Source organism: Tachyglossus aculeatus, chromosome 22 (genome assembly GCF_015852505.1).
Source record: "Tachyglossus aculeatus isolate mTacAcu1 chromosome 22, mTacAcu1.pri, whole genome shotgun sequence".
NCBI classification, from domain to species: domain Eukaryota; kingdom Metazoa; phylum Chordata; class Mammalia; order Monotremata; family Tachyglossidae; genus Tachyglossus; species Tachyglossus aculeatus.
Window position 1 is genome coordinate 263,171 of NC_052087.1, and position 19,050 is coordinate 282,220.

Here is a 19,050-nt window from a genome sequence, read left to right on the forward strand (position 1 = left end):
AAATCTGCCAGACAATCACTGTCGCCCTACTTCAAAGCCCTACCGAAGGTGCACCTCCTCCAAGAGGCCTTCCCAGACTAAGCTCCACATTTCCTCAGTTCCCACTCCTTTCCGCATCACCTCGACTCACTCCCTTTGCTCTTCAACTTCTCGCCCCACCCCACAGCACGTAGGTATATAAGTATCTACCTATAATTCTGTTGATTTATTTTGATGTCTGTTTACTTGTATTGAGGTCAGCCTTCCCCTCTTCCCAGAGTGTGAGCCCATTGTGGGCAGGGATTATCTCTCTTTTCTTGGTGTTTGTACTTTCCAAGCGCTTAGTGCAGTTCTCTGCACACAGTAAGTGCTCAATGAATACGACTGACTGAATGAATGGATGAAACCGAGGCCCAGAGATGTTAAGCTATTTACCCAAGGACACCCAGCAGGACCAGGGCAGTGCTAGATCGAGAAGCCATTCCTCCCGTCTTCCAGCCCTGAGCTCTATCCTCAGAAGAAACTGGGAGACAACTGAGGCAGGCAGACCATTGACAACTCACTCCTGCCCCTAGAACCTCCGAGGTTCAGTGCTTGGCACATAGTAAGCACATAACTGAGCCCCCTTTTTTCCTTTCTTCTTATCCACCGCATAGCCCCCTCACCCCCGCCCTACCTCCCCACAGCACTTGTATATATTTGTTCATATTTATTGCCCTATTTATTTTGCTTGTGTATATTTACTACTGTATTTTATTAATGATGTGCATATAGCTAGAATTCTACTTATTCTGATGGTTTTGACACCTGTCCATATGTTTTGTTTTGTTGTCTATCTCCCCCTTCTAGACTGTGAGCTCATTGTTGGGTAGGGACCATCTCTATATGTTGCTGACTTGTACTTCCCAAGCGCTTAGCACAGTGCTCTGCACACAGTAAGCGCTCAATGAATACAATTGAATGAATGAATAACAAATACCAAAATCATCAATCTCAGCCAACTGTTCGTGCTCATATTGGCCACCAGGAGGCAGCATCAACCCAGAGAGTAACTGGGAGGCCGAGACCTGGACTTTGTTTCAGCTAACGGGATTTGGAACGAAGCAGGAAGGTTAGGGAAGATTTTCTGCAGTGGGGTGTTTGCCCCCCTCCTCGTTTACACCGCGGGCCTGTGGCTGGGGAAGCATCTGGAATCAGCCCAGCGGAGAAATGGACACTAGCAGGATCAATCAATCAGTCATTGGTATTTATTGAGCACTTACTACATGCCCAGCATAGTCAATAGCTGTGGTGTGGTGAACTCACATGGGCCTGTTCAGAGGGGAATACGTTTAAGGAAACGGTAAAAGACTGCCTTGGTTGTTATTAAAAATAAATAAATGGTGGTATTTGTTAAGCCCTTAACCTACTGTGTGCCAAGCACTAGAGTTTACTCTGTGTCAAGCACTTTGCTAAGCACTGGGGTAGACACAGAATAATCCAATTTCCCATGGGGCTCACAATCTAAGTAGTAGAGAGAACAGGTATTGAATTCTCATTTTGCAGATGAAAGAACTGAGGAACCGAGAAGTGAAGCAACTTTCCCAAGGTCACGTAGCAGATGAGTGGTGAAGCCGGGATTAGAACTCAGGTCCTCTGACTCCCAGTCCTGGGATCTTTCCATTAAGCAGTACTGGTCCTCAATAGTGAGTGCTGAAACAATACCATAATTATTATCAAATGCTATCAGTGGCCACCCAGAAGGAGGGAAAAGGGAAGTTGGAGAGAGAGAGAGAAAGAGGAGAGAAAGAGGAGAGAGAGAGAGAGAGAGAAAGAGAGAGGAAGAGAGAGAGAGAGAGAGAGAGAGAGAGAAGAGGGGTGGGGGATGCATGTGTGCTTTGTCCATCCTGCTGTGTTCTCGGGGCACTGGCACAGCCAGAATCGGAGCATCACGGCAGGATCCGAGCCAGAATTGAGCCCTGGCCTCGGTGCCCAGGCTGAAGTGGTTTCCACCGTATATTTTGTGGTCAGCCTCGGCCCAGGCAAAATCTCAAAGGCTCCAAAGAGTCAGTCCACAGTGCTCTTGTGGCTTCTCCCGGGTGGACCTTGCGCCACTGGACAAAGGGCAGCTTTGTCTTCTGAGGGTTGTGCAGGCCTCTCCTATGTCTCCTGGACCTCAGCCTGGAGTCACGAAGCCAGAAGGCCAGGGGGACTGTCGCGACACGGCAGTGGCTGAACAGGACAGGAGACAGACCAGCCCTGTCTTCCCCTATTTGATGGCGCAGTGGCGGGATGGCTGAGGGGTTGCTTCCTACACTGCACACGACACACTGGACCAAAAGAATCAACCCACCGGGAATCTCCTCTAAAGACACTCGACTTTAAGACACCCAAAAACTCTCTCCTGCTATGCACCAGCCCGCACACTTCACTCCTCTCACACCAACTAGTTCGGTGGGCTTCAATCTCATTTCTCAATCAATCAATCAATGGTGTTTACTGAGTTCTTACTGTGTGCAGAACACTGTTCTAAGCACTGGGGACATGGACTGTGTCAAACCTGATGAACTTGTATCTACTAAATCCCGGCTCCACCAATTGTCAGCTGTGTGACTTTGGGCAAGTCACTTCACTTCTCTGGGCCTCAGTTCCCTCATCTGAAAATGGGGATTAAGACTGTGAGTCCCACGAGGGATGACTCGATCACGTTGTAACCTCCCCGGTGCTTTGAACAGTGCTTTGCACATAGTAAGCACTTAATAAATGCCATTATTATTATTATTATTATAGTAGGGGAATAGTGAGGTGAGGCAAGAGGGTGCAAGTTGATTGACAGGTGGACAGGCAACCCTTGAAGCTTTTTGACTTGTAGTTCCCAAGCGCTTAGTACAGTTCTCTACACACAGTAGGTGTTCAATAAATATGATTGAATGAATGAATGAATGAATGAATGAATGAAAGGAGTGGGGACACATTGCCTGAATTTTTCTGTAGAAAAAGAATCCAGGTAGCAGAGTGAAGTCTGGACTGGAGTGGGAAGAGATAAGAGGCAGGGAGGTCAGCAAGGACACTAACATGGTAATCAAAGTGGGATATGATAAATAATTGGATTAACAATATGGGGAAACCAACTCTTAATCAGAATTACTCCATTTTGTTTTCAGTCTCCATTTTGAATCAATGTACCTTGTTTTCCTAAATCATTAAATCAGCCGCAACCTTCCTCTGCCGTTAATTTCAGCCACACCCTGTCCTCCACTAAAAAAACCCAAACAAACTGGAGCCATACTTGATTGGATTCTGATCCCAGTGGGAAGGAACACTATGCCCACCACGGACTGTAACTAGTTACCTCTCTCACCTTTGCCTCAGTGACCTTATCTGTAAAATGGAGATTAAGCCCTACTCCCTCATATTTTAGACTGAGGTCCATGCGGGACAGAGACTGTGTCCCACCTGATAATAATAATAATAATAATAATAATAATAATAATAATAGTAATGTTATTTGTTGGGCACTTACTATGTGCCAAACACTGTTTTAAGCGCTGGGATAGATATAGGGTTACCAGGTTGTCCCACAAGGGGCTCACGGTCTTAGTCCCCATTTTACAGATGAGGCAACTGAGACACAGAGAAGTGAAGTGACTTGCCCAAAGTCACACAGCTGGCCAGGGGCGGTGCCAGAATTACTTCTCTGGGCCTCAGTTACCACATCTGAAAAATGGGGATTAAGACTGTGAGCCCGCCGTGGGACACCCTGATCACCTTGTAACTTCCACAGCGCTTAGAACAGTACTTTGTACATATTAAGCGCTTAATAAATGCCATTATTATTATTATCATAGAACCCATGACCTTGACTCCCAAGCCCATGCTCTTTCCACTAAGCCATGCTGCTTCTCATAATACTAACTATGGTATTTGTTAAGCTCGTACTAAGTGCCAAGCACTGTTGTCAGCATTGGGGTAGATGTAAGGCAATCAGGTTGTCCCACATGAGGCTAACAGTCTCAATCCCCATTTTACAGATGAGGGAACTGAGGCCCAGAGAAGTGAAGTAACTTGCCCAAGGTCACAGAGCAGACAAGTGGCAGAACTGAATTAGAACCCACGACCTCTGACTCCCAAGTCCGGGCTCTCACCACTAAGCCATGCTGCTTCCCGTGTTGCCTGATAAACTTGTATATACTGTGGAGAAGCAGCTAGGTGAAGTTGATAGAGCCCAGGCTGCGTGTCTTACTGGAAAAGAGCCCGGGCTTTGGAGTCAGAGGTCATGGGTTCAACAAGCGGCTCCGCCAATTGTCAGCTGTGTGACTTGGGGTAAGTCACTTAACTTCTCTATGCCTCAGTTACCTCATCTGTAAAATGGGGATTAAGACTGTGAGTGAAGTCAAGTGACTTGCTCAAAGTCACACAGCTGACTATTGGCAGAGACGGGATTTGAACCCATGACCTCTGACCCCAAAGCCCGGGCTCTTTCCACTGAGCCATGCTGCTTCTCCTTATTTGGTTCTCCGTCCGAGCTACACAAAGGATTCCCGCGCACGGGAAACTTTGGCACCCTGTTATGAGGCCAACTTGTACTTCCCAAGCGCTTAGTACAGTGGCCTGCACACAGTAAGTGCTCAATATATACGATTGAATGAATGAATGAATGAGGGGATGTTATGAGGAGACATCGCCCACACAGAATGGGGTCTTCTCAGACAGGGCATTGCCGCTTTGATCAGTGTCAGCCCTCCTAGATTACAGGATCTTCCCCCAGGGTGGCCTGTAGTCCTCACAACTCCTGTTGTTAAACCCTGCACAAAATGGAGTCGGTTATGCTAAGCCTTTAGGAAAAATGCCATCAATGCCACTTCTGCATACTGGAGCATGCGGCTAGGGTGGACAACAGTAAATATATTATTTATCTATTTATATGAAAAATCATTTTGGTACTTGTTAAGCACTTACTATATGCCCAAGCACTGTTCTAAGCACTGGGGAGGATACAAGGTGATCAGGTTGTCCCTTGCAGGGCTCACAATCTTAATCCCCACTTTACAGATGAGGTCACTTAGGCACAGTAAATAATAATAATAATAATAATAATAATAATAATAATAATAATAATGGCATTTATTAAGCGCTTACTATGTGGAAAGCACTGTTCTAAGCACTGGGGAGGTTACATAGTGAGCAGGTTGTCCCATGGCGGGCTCCCAGTCTTAATCCCCATTTTACAGATGAGGTCACTTAGGCACAGTAAATAATAATAATAATAATGACGGCATTTATTAAGCACTCACAATGTGCAAAGCACTGTTCTAAGCGCTGGGGAGGTTACAAGGTGAGCAGGTTGTCCCACGGGGGCTCCCAGTCTTAATCCCCATTTTATAGATGAGGTCGCTGAGGCACAGAGAATAATAAAAATAATGATGGCATTTATTAAGTGCTTACTATGTACAAAGCACTGTTCTAAGCGCTGGGGAGGTTCCAAGGGGATCAGGTTGTCCCAAGTGGGGCTCACAGTCTCTATCCCCATTTTATAGATGAGGGAACTGAGGCCCAGAGAAGTGAAGTGACTTGCCCAAGGTCACACAGCGGACAAGTGGCGGAGCCGGAATGGAACCCATTATATTCCGACTCCCAGGCTCGTGCTCTATCTACGATGCCATGCTGCTTCTCGAGCAGGAGGGGACCCAGGCCTGGTAATCAGAAGGACCTGGGTTCTAATCCCGACTCTGACATTTGCCCACAGTGGGGCCCAGGAATGCTCATTTCACTTTTCTGGATCTCGGTTAGCTCATCTGAAAAACGGGAATTCAATACCCATTTTCCCCATGTGGGACAGGGACTGTGTCATTCATTCATTCAATCGTATTTATTGAGCGCTTACTGTGTGCGGAGCACTGTACTGAGCGCTTGGGAACTACAATTCAGCAACACAGAGACGATCCCTACCCAGTAGTGGGCTCACAGCAGTAATCACCTACTATAATTAAAGATGCAGCGTGGCTCAGTGGAAAGAGCCCAGGCCTTGGAGTCAGTGGTCATGGGTTCAAATTCCAGCTCTGCCAATTTTCAGCTGTGTGGCTTTGTGCAAGTCACTTCATTCATCCATTCAATCGTATTTATTGAGTGCTTACTGTGTGCAGAGCACTGTACTAAGCGCTTGGGAAGTCTTTCATTCATTCATTCAATCGTATTTATTGAGCACTTACTGTGTGCAGAGCACTGTACTAAGCGCTTGGGAAGTCCAAATTGGCAACATATAGAGACGGTCCCTACCCAACAGTGGGCTCTGTGCCTCAGTTACCTCATCTGTAAAATGGGGAGGAAGACTGTGAGCCCCCTGTGATCAGCTTGTAACCTCCCCAGCGCTTAGAACAGTGCTTGGCACATAGTAAGTGCTTAACAAATACCAACTTTATTATTATTATATTACCCGTGTGTTTCCTTTCATAGTGTTGTTAAAGAAGAAAATACAGACATTGAACAGGATAAGAGGGAAGAAAAGGGTATTTCAGAAAGAGAGAGCAATGAAGGTGAAGTAGTAAATATACAGGAGTAGACGCTTGGATTTAAAATATTTGTTTTTGTATTTTGTAGATAATATTCGGGTACTCATTAAGCTTGGGAAACAAAATATTCCAGGGGACACAAGCAGTTTAAGTGTGGCTCAGTGGAAAGAGCGTGGGCTTTGGAGTCAGTGGTCATAGGTTCAAATCCCGACTCTGCCAATTGTCAGCTGTGCTTTGCACATAGTAAGCGCTTAATAAGTGCCATTATAATTATTATTAATAACAACTGTGGGATTTGTCAAGCGTTTACTACATGCCAGGCACCGTGCTAAGCACTGGCATGGATACAAGCAAATCGAATTAGACACAGTCCCTGTACCCCGTGAGGCTCTCAGTATCAATTCCCATTTTACAAATGAGGTAATCGAGACCCAGAGAAGTGAAGTGACTTGTCCAAGGTCTCACAGCAGGTAAGTGGCGGAACTGGAATTAGAACCGACAACCTTCCAACTCCCAGGCCCGTGCTCTATCCATTAAGCATGCTGCTTCCCTAAGAACTCACCGTACAGGCTCAGGTCTGGGATGGTCGCAAACACAGATGCTCATCTGTACAGATGCCTCACCTCCCTTCTCTCCTTCTCCAGCCCAGCCTGCACCCTCCGCTCCTCTGCCGCTAACCTCCTCACTGTACCTCGTTCACGCCTGTCCCGCCATCGACCCCCCGGTCCATGTCCTACCTCTGGCCCTCTACAGTCTGCCAAGCTAGCTCTCTTCCTCCCTTCAAAGCCCTACTGAGAGCTCACCTCCTCCACCTCCTCCAAGAGGCCTTCCCAGACTGAGCCCTGAGCCCCCTTTTTCCTCTCCTCCTCCCCATCCCCCCGGCCCTACCTCCTTCCCTTCCCCACAGTACCTGTATACATGTTTGTACAGGTTTATTACTCTATTCATTTTACTTGTACATATTTATCATCAATCGTATTTATTGAGCGCTTACTGTGTGCAGAGCATATTTACTATTCTTTTTATTGTTAATGATGTGCGTTTAGCTTTAATTCTCTTTGTTCTGATCACTTGCCACCTGTCTACATGTTTTGTTTTGTTGTCCGTCTCCCCTTTCTAGACTGTGAGCCCGTTGCGTAGGGACCATCTCTATATGTTGCCAACTTGTACTTCCCAAGCGCTTAGTATAGTGCTCTGCACACAGTAAGCGCTCAATAAATCCGATTGAGTGAATGAGTGAGTTTTCATCGGACTTCAGGATCATCGATGGTCCAACTTGTGCTTCCCAATCGCTTAGTACAGTGCTCTGCACACAGTAAGCACTCAATAAATACGATTGAACGAATGAATGAATGAATGAATCTTCCCCTGTAAGTGGGAAGCTCAATCGATGGAACAATCTGTCACATTTATGGAGCACTTACTGTGTGCAGAGCACTTACTGTGTGCGAAGCACTGTACTGAGCACTTGAGAGGACAACAGAACAGAGTTGGAGGTCACGTTCCCTGCCCGTGATGAGATTACGGTGAGAATGAGGTCGATCCATCAATGAATGGCATTTGTTAATAATAATAATAATAATAATAATAATAATGGTATTTATTAAGCGCTTACTACATGGAAAGCATTGTTCTAAGCGCTGGGGAGGTTACAAGGTTATCAGGTTGTCCCACGGGGGGCTCACACTCTTCATCCCCATTTTACAGACAAGGTAACTGAGGCACAGAGGAGTTAAGTGACGTGCCCAAAGTCACACAGCTGACCTCTGACTCCAAAGCCCGGGCTCTTTCCACTGAGCCATGCTGCTTCTCATTTATTGAATGCTTACTCTGTGCAGAGCACTGTACTAAGTGCTTGGGAAGTACAAGTTGGCAACATATGGTCCCTCCCCAACGATGGGCTCACAATCTAGAAGGTTGATTGTTTACCATGCAAGGAGCACTGTACTGAGCATTTGGGAGAGGACAAAGAATCGAGTCGGTAGACACATTCCCTGCCCACAACGAACTTACAGTCTAGAGACGGAGACAGATGATAATATAAATAAATGACCGATGAGGATGTAAGTGCTGTGGGGCTGGGAGGGAAGAACAAACGAAGCAAGTCAGGGGACGCAGAAGGGAGTGAGAGAAGGGGAAATGGGGGCTTTGGGAAGGAAGTGTCCTTTCAAGAAGCAGCGTGGCTCAGTGGAGAGAGTCCGGACTGGGGAGTCGGAGGTCGTGGGTTCTAATCCAGGCTCCGCCACTTGTCCGCTGAATGACTTTGGGCAAATCACTTCACTTCTCTGGGCCTCAGTTCTCTCTTCTGGTAAATGGGGATGAAGACTGTGAGCCCCACGTGGGACAACCTGATCACCTTGTATCCCCCCCGCAGAGCTTAGAACAGTGTTCAAACTCCTTGTCTTCCCTCCCAAACCCTGCCCTCTCCCTGACTTTCCCATCACTGTTGACGGCACTACCATCCTTCCCGTCTCACAAGCCCGCAAACTTGGTGTCATCCTCGACTCCGCTCTCTCGTTCACCCCTCACATCCAAGCCATCACCAAAACCTGCCGGTCTCAGCTCCACAACATCGCCAAGATCCGCCTTTTCCTCTCCATCCAAACCGCTACCCTGCTCGTTCAAGCTCTCATCCTATCCCGTCTGGACTACTGTATCAGCCTCCTCTCCGATCTCCCATCCTCTTGTCTCTCCCCTCTTCAATCCATACTTCACACTGCTGCCCGGATTGTTTTTGTCCAGAAACGCCCTGGGCATTATACTCCCCTCTTCAGAAATCTCCAGTGGCTACCAATCAACCTATGCATCAGGAAGAAACTCCTCACTCTCAGCTTCAAGGCTCTCCATCACCACCTCGCCCCCTCCTACCTCACCTCCCTTCTCTCCTTCTCCAGCCCAGCCCGCACCCTCTGCTCCTCTGCCGCTAATCTCCTCGTCGTGCCTCGTTCTCGCCTGTCCCGCCATCGACCCCCGGCCCACGTCATCCCCCTGTCCTGGAATGCCCTCCCCCTGCACATCCGCCAAGCTAACTCTCTTCCTCCCTTCAAGGCCCTACTGAGAGCTCACCTCCTCCAGGAGGCCTTCCCAGACTGAGCCTCCTCTGTCCTCTCCCCCTCCTCCCCCTTTCCGTCCCCCCGCCTTACTTCCTTCCCCTCTCCACAGCACTTGTATATATGTATATATGTTTGTATGTATTACTCTATTTGTACATATTTATTCTATTTATTTTATTTTGTTTATATGTTTTGTTTTGTTCTCTGTCTCCCCCTTCTAGACTGTGAGCCCACTGTTTGTTAGGGACCATCTCTATATGTTAGCCAACTTGTACTTCCCAAGCGCTTAGTACAGTGCTCTGCACACAGAAGCGCTCAATAAATACAATTGAATGAATGAATGAAAAACTCAACCGGCAGACTTTCAAGTATGGGGGCAGTCCAGATATGACCAGCAGACATTCACGGAAGCTATGAGAACGTGGCCAGCAGACCTTAAAGGATGGGGATGATGCAGACCTTGCCGACAGATGGTAAAGGAACGGGGTGATGCAGATGTGGCTGGCGGACAATGAAGACGGGGGTGATGCGGACGTTGCTGTCGGACATTAAATATAAGGTGCAATGAGGACGTGGGCAACAGACTTTAAATATAGGGGGCGATCCGATTGTGGTCGGCCAATGCTAAATGTCAGTGGCAATGAGGACATGGCCAGCAGATGTTAAAGGAAGAGAAGATGCAGACATGGGCCAACTGACGTTAAAGCAGGGAAAGATACAGACCTGACCAGCAGAAGGGGAAAGACGGAAGGGGGGGCAATCTGGACAAGGCCAGGAGACATGAAAAGGTGTCGACAATGAGGATGTTGCCAGCAGATATTAAAGGACCCGGGTGATGTGGACATTTCTGGCTGATGTTAAAAGCCGGAGTCGAGGTGGACAAGGCTGGCAGGTGTTAAACAATGGGGACGATGAGGACATTTAGTGCTGGTGTTAATGGCAGGGGCAATGTTGACTTTTTGGGCTCATGTTGAAGGATGGGGGCGATGCGAATGTTGCCAGCTGACATTAATGGACCGGAGAGATCAGGATGTGTCCGGCAGGCATTCAGGGACTGGAGTGATCTGGATGTGACTCGCTGATTTTAAGGGAGAGCAGCGTTGCAAACATGACTGGTGGAGGTTACATGAGGGGAGGCCAGATCCCCAGGGATAGGGCAGGGCCGGGCTCCCTGTGGCGGTTGGCCAAGTGTAGGAGTACGGAATTCCAGCTGGGCATCATTGCCTAGGCTCCTGGGGTCTGGATCACCCCCAGGACTCTCTCACATCTGTCTCTCCCTGTGTCTGTCCCTCCTGCTTCTGTCTTCCCCATCTCACTCTCCCTTCGTTTGACCTCCCCTATGGCTGACCTCCCAATGACTCACCCATCTGACTCTCCCCCGTCACTCTCCCCCATCTGACTCACCCCTCATCTGACTTCCCCTTGTCTGACCTACCCAACTCTTCCTCTCTCTTAGCCTGAATCTCCTCGATGTGACTCTCCGTTCTAGAGCTCTCCCCAACTGACTCTCTTCAGTGCGACTGTCCTCCTGGCACTCTCCCCTGTCTAACTCTCCCTTGTCACAACTCCCCTTGCCTAACCCTCCCCCAACTGTCTCTCCCCACATTTGACCCTCCCGTTGTCATTCTCCCTTGGGCCTCACCCTTCCCTCAGGCCGATTCTCTCGAGGATCCCTGTCAGCTGAGGGTTCCCGAGTAGGCCCGGGAAGCGCTGAGTTCAGGGCTCAGCAAGCAATAAGTACTCTTGTAGTTGAAGGGGATGGGCCCTGTCCGTCACTTGGTTTTTTCCTCTCTCCCTCCCTCCCTCCGGGTTCCAGTTCCGGGGCTGCCCCAGGCCTTGTTTCCCCCTCAAACCCACAGCCTTCCTCACCAGGACAAGCAGAATCTCTGCTGGCTGCAGACCTGCCAGTCTATATCCGTGCCTGATCTGGAAGGAAACCAAACAGTAGGAAAACCTGACAAGCTGTGGCTCCTCGCGCTCCTGCACTTTTCTCTTTCTCCCCACCGCATGGGCCCCTACAAGGGGTCTGACACTGTGTTGTGCTTTATCGTTTCATCGTTCCCGAAGGTCTGCCCCAGGTCCCTCCACCTCCTGACACCGTTAAACTGGGAGAAGCCCAAGGGCAGGGGCTGGGCCTGATTTCTAGCCAGAAGCGCTCTCCCAGGGCTCAGTGCCGTGCTCTGCCCACAGGAAGTGCTTCCATCGATGCTCTCCCCTCCCTGCTGCTCCTGGACAAGAAGCACTGGCCTTTAGATAACAGGCCCAGCAGGTTTGGATTAAACAAACCTCGACTCGAGCCAATAGCCACACAGCTGCTCCTTTGGCTCGCTCAGAAGAACAGGGCCTGGCGGAGCGGGGCGGGGGAGGGGGTCAGGAAGTGGGCCTGTCGGAGGGAGCAGATTCCGTTGCCATGGGCACCATTGTTGGTGAGGTGGGGGCGGGGCAGGAGGAAGATTTTCTGAAGGGGTTGGAGTTTGTCGTAAGTGGGCAGAGCATCATCTGACCTGAACTATGGCCAAAAAGCACAGGCCTGAGAATCAGAGGACCTGGACTCTGATCCCGGATCCACCACTGGTGGACTTTGTGACCTTGAGAAAGTCACCTCACTTATTGTAGCCTCAGTTCCTTCATCTGTAAAATGGGGAATAAGACCGTGAACCCCATGTAGGTTAGGGACCGTGTCGGACCTGATGATCATGCATCTATCCCAGGTCTTGGCGCATAGAAAGTGCTTATTAAATACCACAATATTTGTTATTATTATTATTATTATTATTATCATTATTATTATCATTTCTTATAGTGATAATAAAGTGGTTTGGTCGCAGCAGCCTGCAGCTAGTGCAGCCTGGGGAGGGGCAACAGGTGTCTCTTGGCCAGAGGCAGCATGGAGAATTTGCCTTTTCCTACCTGGACCCTTCCTCCCCTCCCCACTTCTTGTTTGCCCCCTTTGTTTGGGAACCAGACCAGACTGTAGCACCAAGCCACCATTAACAAGGTCATCGCAATAGTATCCTTGGGATGTGGTAAAGGCTTAGGGTCTGCCAAGCAAAGCACTAAGCACTGAGGAAGATACAAACAATCTCAAAGGCTAAGGAGGAGGAAAGACAGGATTTGAAATCCCTCTTGACAGATGTGGAAGCTGAGCTACAGAGACATTAAGCAATTTATTCAAGGTCACTGAGTGGGCAAGTGATAGGTCTGGATTACAACCCCAGACTCCTGACTCCCACTTCTTTGTAATGTCCACTATTCCAAGCAATTACTACTACTTCCTCTACTGCACCTACAGCTGCTACCACTCCTACTATGGTTATCACTGCTACTATTACTGGTATTACTACTACCGCTACTACTATTATTACTGCTACTGCTACTAGTATTATTTACACCACTACTGCTCCTATTACTACTAGTCTCATTACTACTACTCTTATTACTACTATTCAATCACTGGTATTTACTGTGCACTTTCTATGTGCAGAACACTGTACATAAGTGCTTGGGAGAAGTTAACAGAACAATATAACTGGCACATTCCCTGACTACAACGAGCTGAGTTAGGAGGCGACAAGTTGACAGATGGCTTTAAAACGGATGGTGACACATTTCTGTCCGTTGCAGAGGGGGACATGCAACCACTGGAGAGTCCTGAGGACTGGGGAAACGTGGATTGAACTTTTTTTCTTTTAGAAGAACTGATCAGGGCAGCAGAGTGAAGTCTGAGCTTGAGTGGGGAAATCCAGGAGGCAGAGAGGTGAGGGAGAAGTTCCACTCCCCGTGAGACTCCATTCACCCTCACCCCTAGGTTGTTTACTCCCCCAGAAATTCCCTCCCCTACCCATACAAAGTGGTTCATTCCTTCTGGAACTCCATCCCCCTCCCCTAGTGGTATCCTCCACGTAGAACTTCATTCCTCTCCCCCTAGGGTTCACTGCCCATGTTCACTCCTTTTGGAGATTCACTTTATATTTCCCCTAGAGGTTTTCCTTCCCCCTCCAAATCCATCCCACTCTCCACTAGCAGTTCACACCCTGTGGAACCCCATCCCTCCCTCTCCTACTCCTCCCACTTCAGTGGTTTGTGTCCCCTGGAAATCCATCTCCCCCGGCCCCTAGGGGTTCATTCTGGCTGGACCTCCATCCCTCGCCACCACCACCAGTGGTTCACCCTCCTGTAGCTACACCCTGCCATTGTGGTTCACTCTCCCTGAAACGTCCACCCCTCCCTCTATTAGTACCTTCTACCTGGAACTCAATCCCTGCCCTCAGTGGTACATTCTACCTCCAATTCTGACCCCATTCCCCCATCCAACTCACCCCTTGTGGTTCAGTCCATCCCACCAGCCCCAAGTGGTACATTCGTATGCCAGCCCAGCCAGAAAAACTTCACTTCTCTAATGCCAACTTGCCCATGGCACCTTGATCTCATTTGTTTTGCCCCCGAAAGCTTGCTCACATCCTACCTCTGGCCTGAAACGCCCTTCATTTTTGCATCGGACAGACAATTAGACACCCTACGTACCCTCATCAATGGACACCTTCTCTAAGAACCTTTCCCGGACGAAGCCTTCATTTCCTCTTCTCCTACTCCCTTCTCTGTCACCTCTGCATCCTTTATTCCCCCCTTCCTCATCCCCACAGCATTTGTGTCCATAGCCGTCATTTATTTATTTATTTATTTATTTATTTATTTATTTATATTAATGTCTGTATTATCCTTTAGACTGCAAGCTCGTGGTGGGCTTTGATTTACTGGACTGTCTCAAGCGTCTAGTACAGGCCTCTGCACACAGTGAGCATTCAGTAAATGTGATTGATCGATTGATTAGAAAACAAATTGAACCACTGAGTCATCGTTGTCTTAATAATGAAAATAATGTCTGTGAGATCTGGTAAATGCTTAGGCTGTACCAAGCACTGTGTTGAGCCCCGAAGTAGGTACAGTGGGGCTGACATTTCCACAGTCGATTCATGCATTTTGAGCTTAGACCACTTCATCAGGCAAAGTCTTCGAGATGACCCAATAAACCACCATTCTATCTAGATGCCTATCCATTTTCTTAATGGTTAAATTATGGGCCTAGAGCAAGAGGCCCCTCCATCTGCCAAGCTAGCTTTCTTCCTCCTTTCAAAGCCCTACTGAGAGCTCACCTCCTCCAGGAGGACTTCCCAGACTGAGCCCCCTCTTTCCTCTCCTCCTCCTCATCCTCCCTGGACTACCTCCTTCCCCTCCCCACTGCACCTGTATATATGTTTGTACAGATTTATTATTCTATTTATTTTACTTTTACATATTTACTATTCTATTTATTTGGTTAATGATGTGCATCTAGCTTTACTTCTATTTAGTTTGATGACTTGACACCTGTCCACATGTTTTGATTTGTTGTCTGTTTCCCTCATGTAGACTGTGAGCCCGTTGTTGGGTAGGGACCGTCTCTATATGTTGCCAAATTGTACTTCCCAAGCGCTTAGTGCAGTGGTCTGCAAACAGTAAGCACTCAATAAATTCGATTGAATGAATGAATGAATGGGGGTAGGGGCGGGGAACAGAGAGGGTGGATTATTTGTTGACAATGCTCCTGCCCCTCCCTCAGTGGCACTTCATTCCCCCTCTTCCAACATTCCCCAGTCCTTCCTCTCTGTCTTCTGGAGGGGTGGGCACACTCAACCCTAAATATCTAGAATGAAACGTTATGTGCCTCGGGCACTTCTAGCCACCAGATATGACGTCCCTCTCTCTGCGTCGGATTATGTTGCTAACTTGTACTTCCCTAGCGCTTAGTACAGTGCTCTGCACCCAGTAAGCACACACTGAATACGATTGAATGAATGAGTGAATGAATTACCTCTTCTGACTGGCAGGTGTCAATCTGAGGATGCAGCTCACTAGTGGATTATCAACCAACCCCTCAGTAGGTGAAGGCAGATGAAATAGGGCTGCATAGCTGCTTCCGCTAGCCAAACAAACACATCTTACACAAGCACCTCTCTGATACCCAGGCTCACCTACTCACCCACTGGCCATGCAGGGGGGAGATCAGCTATAGAATTCCCACTTTAAGATAAGGAAGCTGAGGTTCTGAGAAGTTCCCCCAGGCCCTACCCACCCCACCTGCCTTCTTCCCTTCACTCATTAAGCCCTCCTTGCCCCCAGCTAGCTCTCCCTTCTGCATTGTCTATGCACCTGGATCTGGGAACTCTGGAGAACTGATACTTGCCCCATCCCCAACCCCACAGCACTGTGTCCATATCTTTCAATTTTATACTGTAAATGACTTTCATCATCATCATCATCATCATCAATCGTATTTATTGAGCGCTTACTGTGTGCAGAGCACTGTACTAAGCGCTTGGGAAGTACAAGTTGGCAACATATAGAGACAGTCCCTACCCAACAGTGGGCTCACAGTCTAAAAGGGGGAGACAGAGAACAAAACCAAACATACAAACAAAATAAAATAAATAGAATAGATATGTACAAGTAAAATAAATAAATAAATAGAGTAATAAATATGTACAAACATATATACATATATACAGGTGCTGTGGGGAAGGGAAGGAGGTAAGATGGGGGGATGGAGAGGGGGACGAGGGGGAGAGGAAGGAAGGGGATCAGTCTGGGAAGGCCTCCTGGAGGAGGTAAGCTCTCAATAGGACCTTGAAGGGAGGAAGAGAGCTAGCTTGGCTGATGGGCAGAGGGAGGGCATTCCAGGCCCGGGGGATGACGTGGGCCCGTGGTCGATGGCGGGACAGGCGAGAACGAGGTACGGTGAGGAGATTAGCAGCAGAGGAGCAGAGGGTGTGGGGTGGGCTGTAGAAGGAGAGAAGGAAGGTGAGGTAGGAGGGGGCGAGGTGATGGAGAGCCTTGAAGCCGAGGGTGAGGAGTTTCTGCCTGATGAGCAGATTGATTGGTAGCCACTGGAGATTTTTGAGGAGGGGAGTAACATGCCCAGAGCATTTCTGGACAAAGACAATCCGGGCAGCAGCATGAAGTATGGATTGAAGTGGGGAGAGACACGAGGATGGGAGATCAGAGAGAAGGCTGATGCAGTAGTCCAGACGGGATAGGATGAGAGCTTGAATGAGCAGGGTAGTGGTATGGATGGAGAGGAAAGGGCGGACCTTGGCAATGTTGTGGAGCTGAAACTGGTGGGTTTTGGTGACGGCTTGGATGTGAGGGATGAATGAGAGAGCGGAGTCGAGGATGACACCAAGGTTGTGGGCTTGTGAGACGTGAAGGATGGTAGTGCCGTCAACAGAGATGGGAAAGTCAGGGAGAAGGCAAGGTTTGGGAGGGAAGACAAGGAGTTCAGTCTTGGACATTTTGAGTTTTAGGTGGCGGGCAGACATCCAGATGGAGATGTCCTGAAGGCAGGAGGAATAGCTAAATGGTTTGAGCCAGAGAAACTGGTTACTGGGTATGAAGCCACTTAGGAGCCCAGTGCTCTGTCTTTCAGGGTGAATGGGTCCCAGAAATCTTCCTGCCAGGAACCTGGATGTCATCTCTATGGGCCTCGACAGAGGATCATGTATTTACCCTGCTGATGACATTGTGAGCCCGTTGTTGGGTAGGGACCGTTTCTATATGCTGCCGACCTGTACTTCCAAAGCGCTTAGTACAGTGCTCTGCACATAGTAAGTGCTCAATAAATACGATTGAATGAATGAATGAACTTCTTTGTGCCTCAGTTCCCTCATTGGCAAAATAGAGATTAAGACTGTGAGCCCCTCGTGGGACAGCTTGATCACCTTGTCACCTCCCCAGTGCTTAGAACAGTACCCTGCACATCTTAAGTGCTTAATAAATGCCATCTGCATCATCATTATTATTACTATTATTATATAATAAGTCCTTGGATCAGTCACCTAACTACTCTGAGCCTCAGTTACCTCATTTGTAAAATGGAGATTAAGACTGAGTGCCCCGTGGGACACCCTGAACAACGTGGAACCACCCCAGCGCTTACAACAGTGCTTTGCACATAGTAAGCGCTTACTAAATGCTACCATTATCATGATTAATAATAATTATAATTAACTGATAACTAATTATAATGATCAATTGTTGATTTATTAATTATCTAATATAATATGATATAATAATTATATTATAATTATAATTAATTAATAATAACTATTATTAAGGGGGAAAAAATCAATCGATTTTATTTTGGTTTCTCCTAAGCGCTTATTACATTGCAGCCACTCCACTATCCCTGGGGTAAAAAACAAGCTGAGTAGGCTGAACACAGTGTCAAGTCAGAACAAGTTTTCATCCCCATTTTCCAGGTGAGATTACTGAGACCGAAACAGTTTAAGAGACCTTGCCAAAGGTAGAAAAACGAACACGGGGTGAAGCCTGAATTGCAACCCAGATCCTCTGCCTCCTGGTCCTGTGCCATTCCTTTTTATCTTTCATGTTTGCGTGCCTGTTTGCTTGCTGGCTTGCTTGTAAATGTATGCAACGACAGGGTGTGCTGTTGTCGGTTGGAGGAGAGGGTACAGAGAGGGCAGGTGAGGCTGATCTGGAGAGGGCCCTCGTGTGGAGACAGAGGACAAGAATTGTAACAACAGGTGCCCATCGTGACTGGTTGGCAGGCACTTGGCTTGGGTTTAATGAGAACCTTCTTGGGAAGGAGCCCAAAGACTTTAACCCCACGCAGGTGCAGAGAATCAGGAAAGGCATGGACAGTAGTTACAGGCCCTCGGGCAGAATCATCTTCCGGATCGATCCTCCCCCTCACTCGAGCAAGGAATCTATCATTTAGGGGACATTGCTGTTAGTGGAAACCCTGTTTAGGGAGGGTTTTCCTGAGGCAGCCTGTCACTTCACACTCCCAAGTCGAGAAACCATCATATTTCTGCCAGTTTGGTCTCGACACAGCAGACACAATCAGTCCCTTGCACTCGGGTAGAGCGCTCCTCCTGCTTCTCATTTGATCCCTTCGCCTTGTGCCAAGATGGGTCTCCACGCAAGCGATCCCCACGTCAAAGCCTGGTGAAAATTGAAAGCACAACTGACGAGCTCCGCGAATGGCGGGAATATGCCCTGCAGAGGAGCCCCTAAGGATGGAGCTGAAGGAAGAGGGTGTTAAGAGAGATGAGAGGCCAAGGAGGAAAATTGGTTCAGGTGCCAAGGAGGATGCTCGCTCTTGAGGTCGAAGGCCACTTTCCAGGCATCCCTCCTGTTAGTGGGAAATCTAAAGAGAAAACACGGATGGATTAGGCTCAGAAACTCCAGCAACATCACCCACTAAATTCCCAACCACGACCTTTCTGATCTCAGAGTGAAACACAGCATAGTAGAGCCACTGTGAAGAATCAGTGAACGCAGGAGATACTCTCTCGAACGAACATACAAGATGGACATAACTGCCAGCTCAGAGCCGGACAGTAAGGGCTCCAGGAAGAGTCCCCAAACCTGGTCCCTCCCTGCAGCACCGCTTCCCGCTCTGACTAAGGCATCTCTGTTCAGTGATCGCTCTCACCTGCACAATCTACAGAGCTGGGGTCGCTCCTTTCGCG

The 19,050-nt window shown here is 48.2% G+C and overlaps 1 protein-coding gene across 1 annotated transcript in view; it reads left to right on the plus strand.

Moving 5' to 3' along the window:
• The window catches only part of LOC119943426 (platelet-derived growth factor receptor alpha-like), a 75,533-nt gene extending 56,941 nt beyond the window's left edge, over positions 1–18,592 (plus strand). The window contains 3 exon segments of the mRNA XM_038764399.1: positions 11,854–11,999; positions 17,901–18,039; positions 18,486–18,592. Of these exon segments, the coding sequence (XP_038620327.1) occupies positions 11,854–11,999; positions 17,901–18,039; positions 18,486–18,592 (392 nt within the window).
• Positions 18,593–19,050: the final 458 nt, after the last annotated feature.